Source organism: Geotrypetes seraphini, chromosome 2 (assembly GCF_902459505.1).
Source record: "Geotrypetes seraphini chromosome 2, aGeoSer1.1, whole genome shotgun sequence".
NCBI lineage: Eukaryota > Metazoa > Chordata > Amphibia > Gymnophiona > Dermophiidae > Geotrypetes > Geotrypetes seraphini.
The window spans coordinates 449,928,333-449,944,913 of NC_047085.1; the positions used below are offsets into that span (position 1 = coordinate 449,928,333).

A 16,581-nucleotide genomic window follows, 5' to 3' on the forward strand; every position below is an offset into this window, starting at 1 on the left:
TGCGCACTAACCACTAATGTGCGCATGTTAGTCTATGGCGCTAAAACGCTTAGCACACCTTAGTAAAACAGGGGGGGGGCAAATGGTGCTGTTAAAAAATGTGATGCACAACAACACACTGCACCAGATTGCTGGAATGACAGCCTTAATCTCAACTTCCCAAAAATCTTAGGGAGAAGATCCCTCCTCCCCACCCCATCTCATTCCACCAAACTGGAAGACCAAACAGTCTTTCTGAAACACGGTTCCTTTTTTTATTCATCAGTAAATGAAAAAGAAGCCATGTTTGAGAAAGACTGCTTAGCATTTAATTTTGGCCGCTGTGGTCTTTTTTATTTTTTTTTTTTTGTTTCTCCCTAAGAATTTTTTGGAAATTGAGATTTTGGCTCTCAATCAAGCAATCTGGTGAGCTGTGTTGTCGCTGCTATACTGTCCTCAGAACATACAATGCTGGGACCTCTAAGGGCTTCTTTTACTAAGCTGCGCTAGCGGTTTTAGCGTGCGCGGCAATGTAGCTCCCGCAGCTTAGTATAAGGAGCCCTTAGAGGTCCTTTTACTAAGGCGCGCTAGCCGTTTTAGCATGCGCATGCAAAAGGCTAACGCGTCCATTGAGCTGGCGTTAGTTTTTATGCGTAGCGAGGGGGTTAGCACGCGCTAATTTGCAGCGTGTGCTAAAAAAATGCTACCGTAGCTTAGTAAAAGGAGCCCTAAGTGTTGCTGTTGTGTAAGAACTGGGGGTTTCATTTCCTCCTCTCACAGCCTGTGAATGTTACCTCAATCATAGGGAACCGAGGCTCAGCCTGTGAATCAAAACCAGGTTCTCCAAATGGCAGTGCACAGTGCTATGTTGAGCAGTCGGGCTCACCTGATATCTTACATGTAAATTAAAAATCAAGACAGAAAAGTAAATAATAATTAAAAAAAAGAGTCAATATTCAAAAGCAGTTCTCTGGATGAAAACACCTGCTAGATTAAAACACAATATCTGGATAGCGCCTCTGAATATCCTTCCAGACTGCCTCTTATTCATACAGTAACAATCTCAGCCTGTTATCAGGAAACTTTATCCTAAAAATCAGGGTAAGTAATCCACATAGCAGGCTGAACGTTTCCAATAACTAGGTAAGTTCCTGCACTGGCCAGTTTTTTTTTTTTTTTTCAGATATTAAGTCCTGGCTCTGGATAATTTTTGACTGCCACAGCCAAGAGTTTAATTTAAAAGAGAAATGTTGCCCATAGAGGCCGAATATTGATTCTTATGTTAATCATATCCTTGTGACATGTGCAGATTATCGTGCAAGAGGTGTAGTTACCAACATGGGCTACCGTTAAGATGGATTGTTTTACTGCCACCTTGTGCTATTTTAGCACAAATCCTATTTTATGCAATGAGACCTAGGGGTCGTTTTACTAAGGTGTGCTAGCCGTTTTAGACCCCATAAACTATAAAGGACGCGTTAGCATTTAACGCGCGCTAAAACGGCCAGCGTACCTTAATAAAAGGACCCCCTAGTTATCAATAACTGGGGTTAGCAGTAAAATGTTGTCTTAACAGTAGCCCACATTGATAACTACCCCTAAGGCAGGGGTGTCAAAGTCCCGCCTCGAGGGCCGCAATCCAGTCAGGTTTTCAGGATTTCCCCAATGAATATGCATGAGATCTATTAGCATACCACAAAAGCAGTACATGCAAACAGATCTCATGCATATTCATTGGGGAAATTCTGAAAATCCGACTGGATTGCGGCCCTCAAGGAGGGACTTTGACACCCCTGCCCTAAGGTCTATCGTACAAATAGTCTTGTTTTGGGTGAAAGAGACCTTGTTTTCAGCTTCAGGAAAAATGATACTGTCACTTTAAGCTGCTAACAAGAAATCCAACGTTGAACTTTGGAGGGCCAAGTTAGGAATTTTGCCTTACTGTCTCTTGAACACAAAAATCTAATAGCAATGTTTTGCCATTGTCAGCAATTTAAAGCTGCACTTTCATTTCACAACCGTGGCAAATACTTTACGTGAGTTGCTCAAAGTGAGTGTACGTGTGAAAATACATTCTATAGAAGGAACAATAAAAAGGGAATATTGCAGCGTTATACAAAAACAGTCAAGAAATGACACCACAATACAGAGAGCAAAACTCGTGCAATGTTGCCAATTCCAATTAGGCTACGCCTTCTTGAGGCCATTTCCAACCAAAGAATACCTTCCACTTAGCCGCCGCAGTACAAATGAAGGCATGGCTTTCAGTGGTGGAAAAGGGGCAGTAATCCACGTTAACAAAAAAGAGGATCAGTTGAAACACAAAAAGGCACTTGAGAGGACATACGTTAGCCAGTGCCGAGAACATTTCCTTACGGGCAGGCAGTGAACTCCGTTGCCATATGAGTCTGATGATGGTTCAGCACACATTCCGTACAGAATTCACAAGCGTGATAATGTTAGACCAACACTGAGAGAAACATCAAACGTCTGACAATATAGCTTTGTTCACAGAGTTGACATGTTATATTGGTACTGATGCTGCAGTACTTCATGAATGCCCTGAACTTTCATTGCCTATGACAGACATAGCTACAAGTGCCTGCTCTGCTGCTACCTCTGGTAGAATCTGGGCACTGACCTATGGGCAGCATGTCCATCAAAAGGACCGGTTCATAGTCATTTGCGTGCGGAACTTCAGTGCGCTGACATTTCAGCACAGACAAATCGGTGCAAGACTCTAGCGCGCTGCCAAAAAAGTTACTTTTAAAGAGCTCCGACGGGAGGTGTGAGGGGGGAACCCCCCAATTCACGCTGCTGTTGGGGGGAGGGTTGGGGGGGTTGGAACCCTCCATTATAGAGGAAACTTAACTTTTTCCTGATTTTTTAGGAAAAAGTTAAGTTTTCTCTATAATGTGGAGGGTTGCACCCCCCACCCCCCCAACGGCAGCGCGAACAGTATGAAGTAAACTGGGGGGGGTTGCTACTCACACCCCCGTCGGAGTTCTTTAAAAGTAACTTTATAGGTGGCGCGCTGGAGTCTTGCGCTGATTTGTCTGCGCTGAAATGTCGGCGCACTGAAGTCTCGCACACTTTTGTCCCATCACCAAAGGACCTCACTGAACACATTTTGCAACAACAGCATCTTGGATTTTGCACAGTAAAAAAAGAAAAACCCTAAAAAATATCCCCACAAGAAAAACAAATTGTAACAAAGAGAAAAGAATACAAACTATACGTCGATCATAATTGGTCTCAATACCAGCATTGGATTATTCAAAACAAAATCAACTTAAAAAGCCAACTGTACATGATTTTGATTGTTACACGTCCACACTTTCGATTATATTCATTGAAGCTCCTGAGAAAAGCTTGGCTCAGCGTAATCCAACGCCTCTGTTAGCCTGTACAGTAAGAGATCGACAGTTTGCCCCGTAATCAGCATATGTCCTTCTGCTCCAATTCTCGGAAACTTCTCGCTTCTTTAGACCTTCATGCCTCGGAGTAACTATTTTGTGTGTTTAGTTTATCTTTTTTCAACTTTACGCCATCCACAAGCTCAAAATTATAGCTCTCCAGAGCAGACAAGTTTCTTTCTGACATGCCACTGTTCCAATAAGCACAGTACAGGACTACTCCAGAAATGGCCCCCACAAGGACTCCCAATGTACTCATGGCTATAATAGTAATCAGGATGGGGTCTAGAGTCTTCAGCACATTGCCTGGCTTCTTAGATATGTTCTTGTTAAATGCAGCATCATTGTCAGCATAGGTTGGTGTGAATCCTGACAATAGACAAAGGAGAATAAAGTGAATGCCCTTCATGAAACCCTATGATTGTGAGGCTAAAATCAATTGGAAAATATACTTATCTAAAAACCAAAGCATTTTCTGAACAATTCATACTAGAGGCTGACTGAAAACAGGTTTTTTGGTTTGGCCAACACTGAATCTGCGGATGAAATTCACTACTCAGTTTAGACCTAAACTGAAGCTGAAACTGAAATTGGCCTGGCCCCACCCACTGAACCTTGGCCCTGAATGGGAACAGCTGACTCCCTTCCCCTCGAATAGAAGATAAACTGTCCTGGACCTACCTGTACAGCCCCCCTCCCCACCTTGTACAGAATTCACTCCCTCCTCTCCTTCCGTAAAGGAAGTTCCTCTCTTGGACCTATCCAGAGACCTATCCTCCTGAAGAGAAGGCACCCTCCTAACTGATCCACCCCAAGAGTCTACCCTCTCCCCATGTTTTTGGTAGTGTAGTGGCAAACTGGAGCAACAGCAGTCTCCACTCACTTCTGGGTCCCTGGTCAAAATGACTACCAGGACTTCCAATGTCAGTCTTGTGAGACTGTAGCTGGAGGTCCTGGCAGCCATTTTGAGCTTGGAGCCAGCTTGATCGTAAGCCTAGGGGAGGGGGGGCGCTCCTTCTATTCAGTGGGTGGGAGAGAAGGCGCTCCTTCTTTTGAGGAAGGAGGGACTGGGAGTTGCACAGCACAATTTTGAGCACCAAAATCAAAACAAAGCCACCCACTGTATAATTCATATGCATCGAGTGCATAAAATATTGAGACACCCTTGAAAGGAAACTTTTAAAAAGAATATTCACAAACAAATTAATAATTTAACTTTATACTAGTGTTTTAGCCTGTTACATTAACGGGTGCTAGGTGCCCTTTCCTATGTCCTTAGTGCCCCCTCCTATTTCCTTAGTGCCCCTATTGCCTTGGTCCTGTGTACTTAGTGCCCCCGGTGCCTTCTTCCCGTGTCCTTAGTGCCCTCAGTGCCTCCTATGTCCTTAGTACCCTCAGTTCCCCTTCCTATGTCCTTAGTGCCCCCAGTGCCTCCTTCCTATATCCCCCTCACTACCTTCCAGAATTTGTCCCACCCCCGAAGCCAGCCTGTTTACCTCCCTCTCTCCCATCCCCCTGTGCAGTAGAACCCTTGATCAGCATCTTTCCATTTCTACCCCCCCATCCCCCATACAGTAGAACCTGGCATTTTTCTATCCCTCCTTCCCTCCCATCCCCCTGTGCACTAGAACCGTTGTTTCCCCCCGCCATCGTGCAGCCGACCCCACTGGCCCTCCCACCGTGAGACGACATATAAACCTCCCGACTCCAGCAGCGTCTGCAGCCCTCTAAACATGCTGTTTCGCGGCCTTCTACTGCCCGTGATTTCCTCTGTCGCGTCTTAGGGACGCAGCTGAGGAAATCAGGGCAGTAGAAGGCCACGAAGCAGCCTGTTTAGAGTGCTGCAGATGCTGCTGGAGTCAGGAGGTTGTTGGTCGTCTCGCAGTGGGAGGGTCGGATGGGAGGGTCAACGGGGGTTCGGGTGCGCCGAGGAGGGGTGGGAGGGGTGCGTCAACAAAGAACTTCCTTACAGTGAGTGAGGGGGGAGCCGCGCCGGGCGTGAACTGTAAGGGAGCTGGCAAGACCGCAAGGATCGTTCTATGCGTGCATGCGCACTCTTGCTGGCCACGGACCTACTGATCACAGATCACGCAGGTAAGAGTGCGCATGTGCGCTTAGCGTTTTATTATAGTATAGTAGATAGTAGATAATGTACAACTTTCTAGAAAACAGCACAATAAATCAGAAAGACTGGTAGACATTTTTCTTTATTAGAATAACATTGCATGAATTAAAAAATGAGCTCTTATGGTAGCTTTCCATTGGGGTAGAATTCCTTGACCTTTGTTTCATTTCCACATCTCAAAATGTCAGAAGTAACAGAGGCCTAAAACTGTCCTTGTTGGCCTAAACTTGACTGACTATGCTTTTTTCTATGGCAGGAAGAAACTATTAATAAAGACAGAGGTCTAAAGAGTCTCTAGAAATTACTAAAACAACTGTAGTACAGCCTGACAGGGGCACTTATATTCCTCATAGGTAACTATATGTTAATTGCAATACCCCCTAATACTGTCTATAAACATCAGTGCCAAATTTGTTTCATACTGAGAAAATATGCAGCCAAAGTTCATGTGCCTCAAGTTATTTTAAAAGCTCAAAAATCACTGTGGGCGTCATTCATTAAAGGCCAGCATGCCCTAATGCCATATGCATGCAAAGGGAATGCATCTGAATGTGCGATCATGATATTAGCACACACTAACCTTAAGTAACTCAGCGCTATGTGTAAATCACTGCTAATAACATTCAAAACCTATATCGTTAACAACTACCCCTTTCATTTGGATGTAGCTGGTAGCACTAATTCCTTTCGTCTTCTAAAGTATATGCCCAGATAAGCTGCTCTTAGCTTTACCTTTCTCCTCCACTGCCAATTCCAGACTTCGTTCCTTTCATTTAGCTGCCCCCTATGCTTGGAATAAATTACCTGAGTTTGTCTGCCAAGCCCCTTCCTTTCCCTTGTTTAAAAGCAGACTGAAAACCCACCTTTTTTTATATAGCCTTCAAGTCATAACCCTACTGCCCACCAACCCAGCCAGCAGATTAACCGTTCGCCTTAACTGTATCCATGACATCCTGTTTGTCTGTCTTGTCTGTTCAGATTGTAAGCTCCTTTGAGCAGGGACTGTCCTCTTTGTGACTCTGTACAGTGCTGCGTACATCTGGTAGCGCTATAGAAATAATTAATAGTAGCAGTAATGCCAGAAAAATAAGTATAGTACCTGAATATAACTCCACCTGAGCTTTTGCTGGAAAAGGCATGAGCTAAATCCCAAATCCCTTCCCTATCCCTTTCTGCTACCACTGGGTTGTTTACCTGCTGACTAGAAGCTTCTTTGTTTTGCTGAGGATAAGCTGTTGTGTTTCCAGTGAGAAACTCCTGAATATAATTTCTGCTACCTGAGCCTGGAATAATCAAGTGTCTTTGTCTCACTGTTCCCACCTCCTAGAGAAGGATAGGTAACACAAAACCTTGGATGGAGAATAGCAATAGTTTTTATTCCTACAAATATGCTTTATAACACAGATATGCTCTTTGTATCGAGGGAATTTTTGAAACTTCACAGAGTTATTTTGCAGCCGCCCATTGCCTTTGAGGGGGACCGTGTGACACCAGCCTACATTGTAGTCTTGTGAGCTGTGCTGCTTGTTTGTAGCCTCTAAACTACTTTGATTTTTTTTTTGTGACTTTTATATTTTTATATTTAATACAGCCAAGGGCCCTTTAAGACCCCTGAGGAAGACATTTTTATTTTGCCAAAACACGGCCCGTGTTGGGTCGTTTTTATTGTATACGTTATTTGGTTTCTATCCTGTGGATCACTTGTAACTTTGTAGATTGTTTTTAAGATTATTGTTGTTTTGCGTGCTTTTCCCAGCATGTGGGGGATGGGGTCAATTTTCTGAAAGTTTTTCAGGTGAACTTGTGGAAATTCCGTAAAGAAAATCTCCCCAAAACAATGTGGATAATATCAAAGTAAATTAATTTGTTAGAATTAACCTCGGATAAGAAAAATAAAACATTAAATACCCCTGAAAATATACTAGAAATGATGCTTCAATACACTGCATAGCAGTTTCAAAAGATGTTGTTCTGTTCAGTACTTGAAGCAAAGCATCATCTGGCAACACTAAAGCAAAAAAAAGGGTTTGGTACCTGTTTTGTTGATTTCCGGATTGTCTTCATTGATTTCATTGTTCATGTCCGTTGTCTCTGGATCTAATGATTCAAACAGAGATATAGTATTAGTAAAGTAACAGGAACCTCTGAGCCAGTGCTCTGTGCTTCAAACTACCCAGCTGATTCATCAAGCTTCCAGGAGGTAAAAGGGGACTCGGAGCCTATTTCAATAAATGGCGCCTAAATCGGTGAGTGTCTAGGGAAATGGCACCTACCGCATGTCATTCAAAGTTAGGTACATTTTATAGAATTACACCTAGCGGTGCCTAACTTGAGTTAGACGTCAGTAGGCATCTACAAATTAGGCCCCAGTATATCAGGCCAGGGTTCCTCCTGCCCACTTCCTACCTACAGGCCTCCTCCCAAACCCAAGACCTGCCCATAAATTTAGGCACAGATGCCCTTATTCTATAATTACATATATAACATAAAGGACTCCAGTCATGGTACAGTTGGAAGGAGCACTGCTGACTAAAATAGAAACATAGAAACATAGAAAGATGACGGCAGATAAGGGCTACAGCCCATCAAGTCTGCCCATACCATTGACCCCCTATTAAGTCTACTGGCTCCCTTAACTCTACTGACCTGCTCTATTAAGTCTATATCCTAGCGACCCTATTTATTGGTATGACTCCCGCAGTGATCCCACATAGGTATCCCATTTATTCTTGAAGTCTGGGATACTGCGGGCCTCGATCACCTGTACTGGAAGCTTGTTCCAATGCTCTATCACTCGTTCCGTGAAGAAGTACTTCCTGACGTCTCCACGAAACTTCCCTCCCCTCAGTTTGAGCAGATGTCCTCTTGTGTTCGAGGGTCCTTTGAGAAGAAAGATATCATCTTCCACCTCGACCCGTTCCGTGATGTACTTAAATGTCTCAATCATGTCTCCCCTCTCCCTACGCTCCTCGAGAGTATAGAGCTACAATTTGTTCAGTCTCTCTTCGTACGAGAGACCCTTTAGCCCCGAGACCATCCTGGTGGCCATCTGCTGAACCGACTCAATTCTGAGCACATCTTTACGGTAATGTGGCCTCCAAAATTGATTGAGGATAACTTCTGCCGCAATCAGCTTATGGCTGCTGCGGTTTAGGATCCCGCAGTGGCATAGATAAGCAGCTGAAATATAGGCCAGAGTTTTCCGTGCCTACATTTCAGCCACCTATCGCCACTTCCAGCATTGGCCAGGCCTACTTTGGCATTCCATGGCCTAAAGCGGCTACCTAGCCGCAAAGCCAGCTGCCTTTTATTTAGGCATCAGTAGATGCTTCAACACTGTCATTTTTGGCCGTTTCTGACGGTGTTTTTCAATTAAATTAGGCTTTGGCAGGGCACCTACTGATGGCTAAGTTTAGATGCTGGTTTATAGAATTTCCCTGTTAGCGTCTCCTATTTAAGAGGTGGTAAGTAGTCCTGCGCTAACTGCACATTTAGCATGCAGTAAATGCAGCATTATCAGTGCCAAACACTCTCCGTATCTATTCTCCATACATACCCTTCCTGATTCTGCCCCTTTCCAAAAAATGGTCTTAACATGCTTCTAATCATGCGCTAACTGTAAATATACTGCATAAGCTGTTAATATGTTTATGTGTTAGCTGTTAATGTGTGCCAAACTGTACATTAACAGCCTAATGAACTTTAGTAAAAGGACCCCATATTAGTTAAATACATAAGAGTCATCCTCCTAGTGACAGAGTTGAAAATGGAATAGCGTGGCTAGCAAACAGGCTGGGAGCCCTCATAAACACAGATAGAATACAGTATAAACTCAAAGGAAAAGTTTTATTGGTGCACAAGTAATCAGTCTGTTCCTGTTACATACTCAGCTCCAGACTGGGCTAGGGTTACTAGATGTCCAGGAGAACCCAGATATGTCCTCTCTTTAGAGCAGGGGTGTCCAACCTTTTGGCTTCCCTGCGCCGCATTGGCCAAAAAAAATGTTTCTGGGGACGCACAAAAGCTGCAGCAAGACAGAGGAGGAAGACGGTAAACACCCGGGGGCAGCAGAGGAAAACACTGTATCGCCCTCGACCGGGGCCGCACAAAATACTTGACGAGGCTGCATGTGGCCCTCGGGCTGCAGGTTGGACACCCCTGCTTTAGAGGATTGTCCAGACTCTTGGGTGGACTTTCCAAAACCCGGCATTTTTCCAGGTTTTGGAAAGCCCCGATGAGCTCAGGCCACATCTGGAGGGCCTCTGAGCATACGCGAATGACATCACACACATCCGCGCATGCTCCAGACCCTCCAGATGTGGCTGGAGCTCATCTGGAAGAAGAGAGTAGGTTTTGTGGGGCAGAACAAGGTGGGGCTGCTGGAGGTGGAATGGGTAGGGCTGGGATCATGTGTCTGGGGTTTCCAGGAGAAAAATATGGTAACTCTAATCGGGGCAGTAACAACATTAACACTTACTCCCTTCTCTTAACAGTTCTACCTTGTTAAGCTTCTTCAGCACAGTTCCAATTACTCATATATATATAGTAAATCCAGGCCTGGTTCTGCCTAGGACACTCATGACCTGGGTCTTCACCAACAAATAAAGGTATTTTTTTAAACATTTGCAGCCTTCTGTTTCTTCTTAACACAGGGTGCAAACCTTTGATCTAAGTCAGGGATCTCAAAGTCCCTCCTTGAGGGCCGCAATCCAGTCGGGGTTTCAGGATTTCCCCAATGAATATGCATGAGATCTATGTGCATGCACTGCTTTCAATGCATATTCATTGGGGAAATCCTGAAAACCCGACTGGATTGCGGCCCTCAAGGAGGGACTTTGAGATCCCTGATCTAGGGCTACTCCTAATTTCCCTGGAACACTCACACAAGTACTGTAGCACCAGCCAATATTATGGAAGGGTTCCTTCACTTGGAGCCCTCTCCAGGAGGTCTCTGCAACTGGAATCTCTCTCCTGGAGTCCCCTTGCCTCGGGGCCTCTCTGATCCACTCTACTCTAGGACACTGGTAGGCAATTCCAGTCCGCAAGAGCCGGAGCCAGGTCAGGTTTTCAGGATATCCACAATAAATATGCATGAGATAGATTTGCATCTCAAGGAGGAAGTACATGCAAGTCCATCTCATACATATTCATTGTGGCTATCCTGAAAACCTGACCTGGCTCCGGCTCTCGAGAACCGGAATTGCCTACCCCTGCTCTAGGACATTTAACCACCTTTCAGCCTGAGCCTCACCCGTCTGACTCAGTCTCTGATATGGCAGGTTAGCGCTACCTGCTGTAAGATGGTTAAACTGCAACCTCAGTGAGGGAGTGTTCTTAGGGACACCTGTCGCTATACCACTCACTTCCTCATACAAACATGCAAGAAGGCCAGCCTCTTTCAAAGGGATTCATTTTGTTTGTCTCTGTTTTGGATTAAATGTCCTGTAATCTGGGTTTAACGGGGGTGGTGCTAAACATAAAATTATTCCAAAAAGGAAACATAATACAAGCAGTACCCATCTTAATTAAACTAAGGGGTCCTTTTATCAAGCCATGCTAGCGGGGTTAGTGCGTCGTACATTTCATCACGCGCTAACCTCCGCGTCCGGCTACAAAACTAACGCCTGCTCAATGCAGGCGTTAGCGGCTAGCGCGGCAGGCGGTTTAACACGTTGTATTACACGCATTAAACCCCTACCACAGCTTGATAAAAGAACCCCTAAGAGTAGAGCATTTGAGGACTTAAGAGTAATTAGTCTTTTTTTTTCTTCTTTCTGGGGGGTTTTCTTCCTTGATTTGTATTTGTCTATTTATGTCTAAAATTTCTAAACCGCTTAAACCAAAGCAGTTTCCATATAAAACATTCATAATATTTCATCAGACACTACATGGCACATGTTATAAAAATGGTCAAGTCCGGTGTTCCGCACATGCGGAGGCTCAGCCAGGTATACACCTGGCGTAATTTTAGTCACCCATATCCCTCTATGCCTCTCGTAAGGAGATGTGCATCTAGTTTGCTTTTAAATCCTAGAAAGGTGGATTCCGCAATAACCTCCTCTGGGAGAGCATTCCAGGTGTCCACCACTCGTTGCGTGAAGCAGAACTTCCTGATATTTCTCCTGGACTTGTCCCCCCTCAGTTTCAGTCCATGTCCTCTTGTACGTGTCACATTGCACATTGTAAATAATTTTTTTTTTCCTGCTCTATTTTGTCGATTCCTTTCAGTATTTTGAAAGTCTCCCCTCGCAGTTTCCTTTTCTCAAGGGAGAACAATCCCAGTCTCTTAAGTTGTTCCTCGTATTCCAAGTTCTCCATACCTTTTATTAGCTTCTCTGCTCCCTCTCCAGCAGTTTTATATCCTTTTTTAGTTTGGGAGACCAATGTTGGACACAGCATTCCAAGTATGATCTGACCATTGCCCTATAAAGCGGCATTATAACTTTCTACAATCTACCGGTACTTGTGATTCCTTTCTTTATCATGCCTAACGTTTTATTTGCTTTCTTTGCCGCTGCCGCGCATTGTGCTGACGGTTTCAGGGTCCTATTTATCAGTACACCCAGGTCCTTTTCTTGTTCGCTCTTACCCAGAGTTGCACCAGACATTCTATACTCGTGTTCCTTGTTCTTTCTGCCTAAATGCATTACTTTTCACTTTTCCACATTAAACTTCATCTGCCATTTCTCCGCCCATTTCTCTAACTGACACAAGTCACTCTGGAGTAGAGAATGACACGGTGACGGTTTACCCGCGGCCACCGCATTTAAGCCGCGGGTCACCGCCGAAAACGGGGAAGAAAACTAGCAGTCGCTGCGGTGACGGGGAAAAGGCCATTCACCGACCGCGGAAACGGTGAACAGGTTTGTCCCCGCGGGCCAATGTACCCCCTTCTAGGAACCGCTATTTACCGTATTTTCACGCATGGTATACAAAAGTTTTAAAACATAGTTCCCACCCCGCCCGACGCCCGATTCACCCCCCCAGCAGGACCGCTCGCACCCCCACCCCGAACGACCGCTCGCACGCGCTCCCACCCGCACCCGCGATCGGAGCAAGAGGGAGCCCAAGCCCTCTTGCCCGGCCGACTCCCCGACGTCCGATACATCCCCCCCCCCGGCAGGACCACTCGCACCCCCACCCCGAAGGACCGCCGACTTCCCGACAATATCGGGCCAGAAGGGAGCCCAAACCCTCCTGGCCACGGCGACCCCCTAACCCCACCCCGCACTACATTACGGGCAGGAGGGATCCCAGGCCCTCCTGCCCTCGACGCAAACCCCCCTCCTCCCCCCAACGACCGCCCCCCCCAAGAACCTCCGACCGCCCCCCCAGCCGACCCGCGATCCCCCTGGCGACCCCCACGACCCCCCCACCCCCCTTCCCCGTACCTTTGGTAGTTGGCCGGACAGACGGGAGCCAAACCCGCCTGTCCGGCAGGCAGCCAACGAAGGAATGAGGCCGGATTGGCCCATCCATCCTAAAGCTCCGCCTACTGGTGGGGCCTAAGGCGCGTGGGCCAATCAGAATAGGCCCTGGAGCCTTAGGTCCCACCTGGGGGCGCGGCCTGAGGCACATGGGCCCAACCCGACCATGTGCCTCAGGCCGCGCCCCCAGGTGGGACCTAAGGCTCCAGGGCCTATTCTGATTGGCCCACGCGCCTTAGGCCCCACCAGTAGGCGGAGCTTTAGGATGGATGGGCCAATCCGGCCTCATTCCTTTGTTGGCTGCCTGCCGGACAGGCGGGTTTGGCTCCCGTCTGTCCGGCCAACTACCAAAGGTACGGGGAAGGGGGGTGGGGGGGTCGTGGGGGTCACTAGGGGGATCGCGGGTCGGCTGGGGGGGCGGTCGGAGGTTCTTGGGGGGGGCGGTCGTTGGGGGGAGGCGGGTTTGCGTCGAGGGCAGGAGGGCCTGGGATCCCTCCTGCCCGTAATGTAGTGCGGGGTGGGGTTAGGGGGTCGCCGTGGCCAGGAGGATTTGGGCTCCCTCCTGGCCCGATATTGTTGGGGAGTCGGCGGTCCTTCGGGGGGAGGGATGTATCGGACATCGGGGGGGGGGGCATCAGGCTTTCAGGATGGGGACAGACCTTCAAGGGGGGGACAGTGCAGGGAAGTCAGGGAATTTATATTAATTAATTTTTTCTCTGCGTGTTTTGTTTTTGTATAGTTATTAACTAATATTTAACTAAGTTTTAAAGTTTTAAAGAATGTTTCCTTTATACGTAAATAAAGAAAAGTGAATGGGATTGCAGTGGCGGTGACGGGGCGGTGAATGGGGTGGCAGTGGCGGTGACGGGGCGGTGAAGAGGATGGTGAGACGGGGACGGGGCGGTGACGGGGATGGTGAGATGGGGACGGGGCGGTGACGGGGATGGTGAGACGGGGACGGGGCGGTGACGGGGACCAATTTTTTCACCGTGTCATTCTCTACTCTGGAGTTCCTCGCTATCCTAATGCGATCTGATTGCCCGGCATAGCTTTGTGTCGTCTGCAAACTTGATGATCTCACTGGATGTTCCTTCTTCTAGGTCATTGATGAAAATATTAAATAAGATGGGCCCAAGTACCAAGCCCTGGGGCACACCACTAGTCACTTTCTCCCAGTCTGAGAACTTCCCATTTATGCCCACTCTCTGCTTTCTGTCCTCCAGCCATTTGCCTATCCATCTTAGTATATCTCGCTCTATTCCATGGCTTTGTAGTTTCCTGAGAAGTCTTTCATGTGGAACCTTGTCGAACGCTTTCTGGAAGTCCAAGTATATTATGTCCACTGGTTCTCCACTATCAATTTGTTTGTTCACGGTCTCAAAAAATTGAAGTAAATTCGTCAAACATGATTTCTCTTTCCTGAAGCCATATTCCACTTAAAATTATCACTACAAATGTCTACATACTCAACAGTTAAACATAGCTCTGTAGGTATAAGGATTCAAAACCCTTAAAAATTTCTTCAATCTATACTGAGGCCAAATCATTCTTCAGTGCAAATTCACAAAAAAAGCATCAACAAATAATTGCGTTTTCAACATCTTTTTGAATTGCAGACGATCAGTACAAATCCTCAGGATTCCAGGGAGGGCATTTCAGAGCTTCATCCCAGCAATGGAGAGCATTGATGCTTTTCTATATAAGTGTATTGCTTGATATAAATAATGGAAACTTAATAAATATAAAAAAACCCCCACCTAACCCCCTCTTTTAGTAAGGTGCACTAATCGAATTACTGCGCGCTAATCAAATTAGCACGCGCTAAACGAATTAGCATGCGTCAAATGCTAACGTGTCCATAGACTAACATGCATGCTCTTAATTGGTTAGTGCACCTTAGTGAAAGAGGGCCTAAGAGTAGAGCGTGGTTGCCTGTTTTCTCTAGGCTACATACCTCTACAGTCATCAGCTGCTATATGACTGCCGATACTAATGTCATCAACTGCAATTCCCCCTTCACTTCCTTTCCCGATCTCTCCTTCCACGATCACCTAGGAAAACCAAATTAGTTTCAGTTAGCAAAAACAGCCTTTAGCATATAGCAATCCTTGTTCAAGTATTAAAATCTGCTCATTAATACTGAGCTCCACCACATAAAGTTGCTGCATTGACAGGATACGATTGTTTGTAGATTTGAATTGTTTATTTGCCAGTTTTTACCCTTTGTAAGATGTCACGGTATATTTCCATACACTTTCAAATAGCTTTGCTTATTAACACAAGAGAATCAGAATGAAAATGCTGATGCGTGCATAGTTGCCTTGGTCCCCAAATGCTTTGAAATTCAAGGCACGGATTAAAGGGACTAGTCAACAACTGTGATGTAAACAGAACTGATGAACATCAGAGTACTGACTAGTTTAACTTCAGTTGTTATGGTTACTAAATTACATTTCTATCAACCATCTAGAGCAGTGGTCTCAAACTCAAACCCTTTGCAGGGCTACATTTTGGATCTGTAGGTACTTGGAGGGCCTCAGAAAAAATAATATGTTATTTAAAGAAATTACAATTTTGCATGAACACTTTATAGTTTATAAATCTTTCCATTTGGCTAAGTCTTAATAATAATATTGTAATTTATAGCTAAAGAGACATCTGATCAAGAAACTGTTTTATTTTACTTTTGTGATTATGATAAACATACCGAAGGACTCAAAATAGAACCTAGTGGGCAGCATGTGGTCCCCGGGCCGCGAGTTTGAGACCACTAATCTAGAGCAATGGTTCTTAAACCTGTCCTGGGAGACCCCCAGCCAGTCAGGTTTTCAAAATATCCCTCATGAATATGCATGAGGCAGATTTGAATGCCACCTGCTATATGCAAATCTGCCTCATGCATATTCGTGAGGGATATTTTGAAAACCCCACTGGCTGGGTTTAACTCGGGACAGGTTTAGGAGCCACTGATCTAGAGCAGGAGGGTCCAACCTTGGCACTCGCCAGGTCGCGTTTTCAAGATTTCCCCAATGAATATGCATCAGATATATTTGCATAAATAGAAGCAATGCATGCAAATAGATCTCATGCAAATTCACTGGGGAAGTCTTGAAAACCTGACTGAATTACTGCCCTTGAGGACCGAAGTTGGACAACCCTGATCTAGAGATTTGGGGTCATCAGAAACAACATTGCTGAATGTGCATTAAGCCATATTAAGACATTAAAGCAAGTAAGTAAATTGCAAGTGCTTTTCCTCACTGACCTGTTGAAGGAAGCATAACTCCCAAAACGTTGTCACTCTTGCATTGTACTAGCCCAATAAAAATGTATCACCAATTTTGAAATTTTACCTTGTATTTTATACACAACAAAATTAATATTTTTTGTTACAGCATTGAAGGACCACTAATAAACCCATGGCAGGACAACATAGCCACGCCAGTGTTTTAACTTGTTTCTAATGAAACAGTGGTTTTGTAACAAAGCCTCACAACTTAGAAGTTAATGGTTGCCAACAGGGCCGGCCGAAAGGGTTATGGCACCCTGAGCCAACTCCCCTGTCAGTGCCCCACCTCCAAAGATCAAGCTTTCTCCATCCCCCCTGCATTTGACTTGGCAGAGGGAAGACCCA

General features: G+C 45.6%; 1 protein-coding gene across 5 annotated transcripts in view; it reads right to left on the reverse strand.

Moving 5' to 3' along the window:
* Positions 1-2,953: 2,953 nt before the first annotated feature.
* NRP1 (neuropilin 1) overlaps positions 2,954-16,581 on the reverse strand; it is a 339,157-nt gene continuing 325,529 nt past the window's right edge. For all 5 annotated transcript variants that reach the window (XM_033931511.1, XM_033931507.1, XM_033931509.1 and 2 more), the window contains exons 16-18: positions 14,902-14,998; positions 7,555-7,617; positions 2,954-3,764 (exon numbers count right to left, since the gene is read on the reverse strand). In XM_033931511.1, the coding sequence (XP_033787402.1) occupies positions 3,472-3,764; positions 7,555-7,617; positions 14,902-14,998 (453 nt within the window). In that variant the 3' untranslated portion in view covers positions 2,954-3,471. The remainder of the gene's footprint in view (positions 3,765-7,554; positions 7,618-14,901; positions 14,999-16,581) is intronic.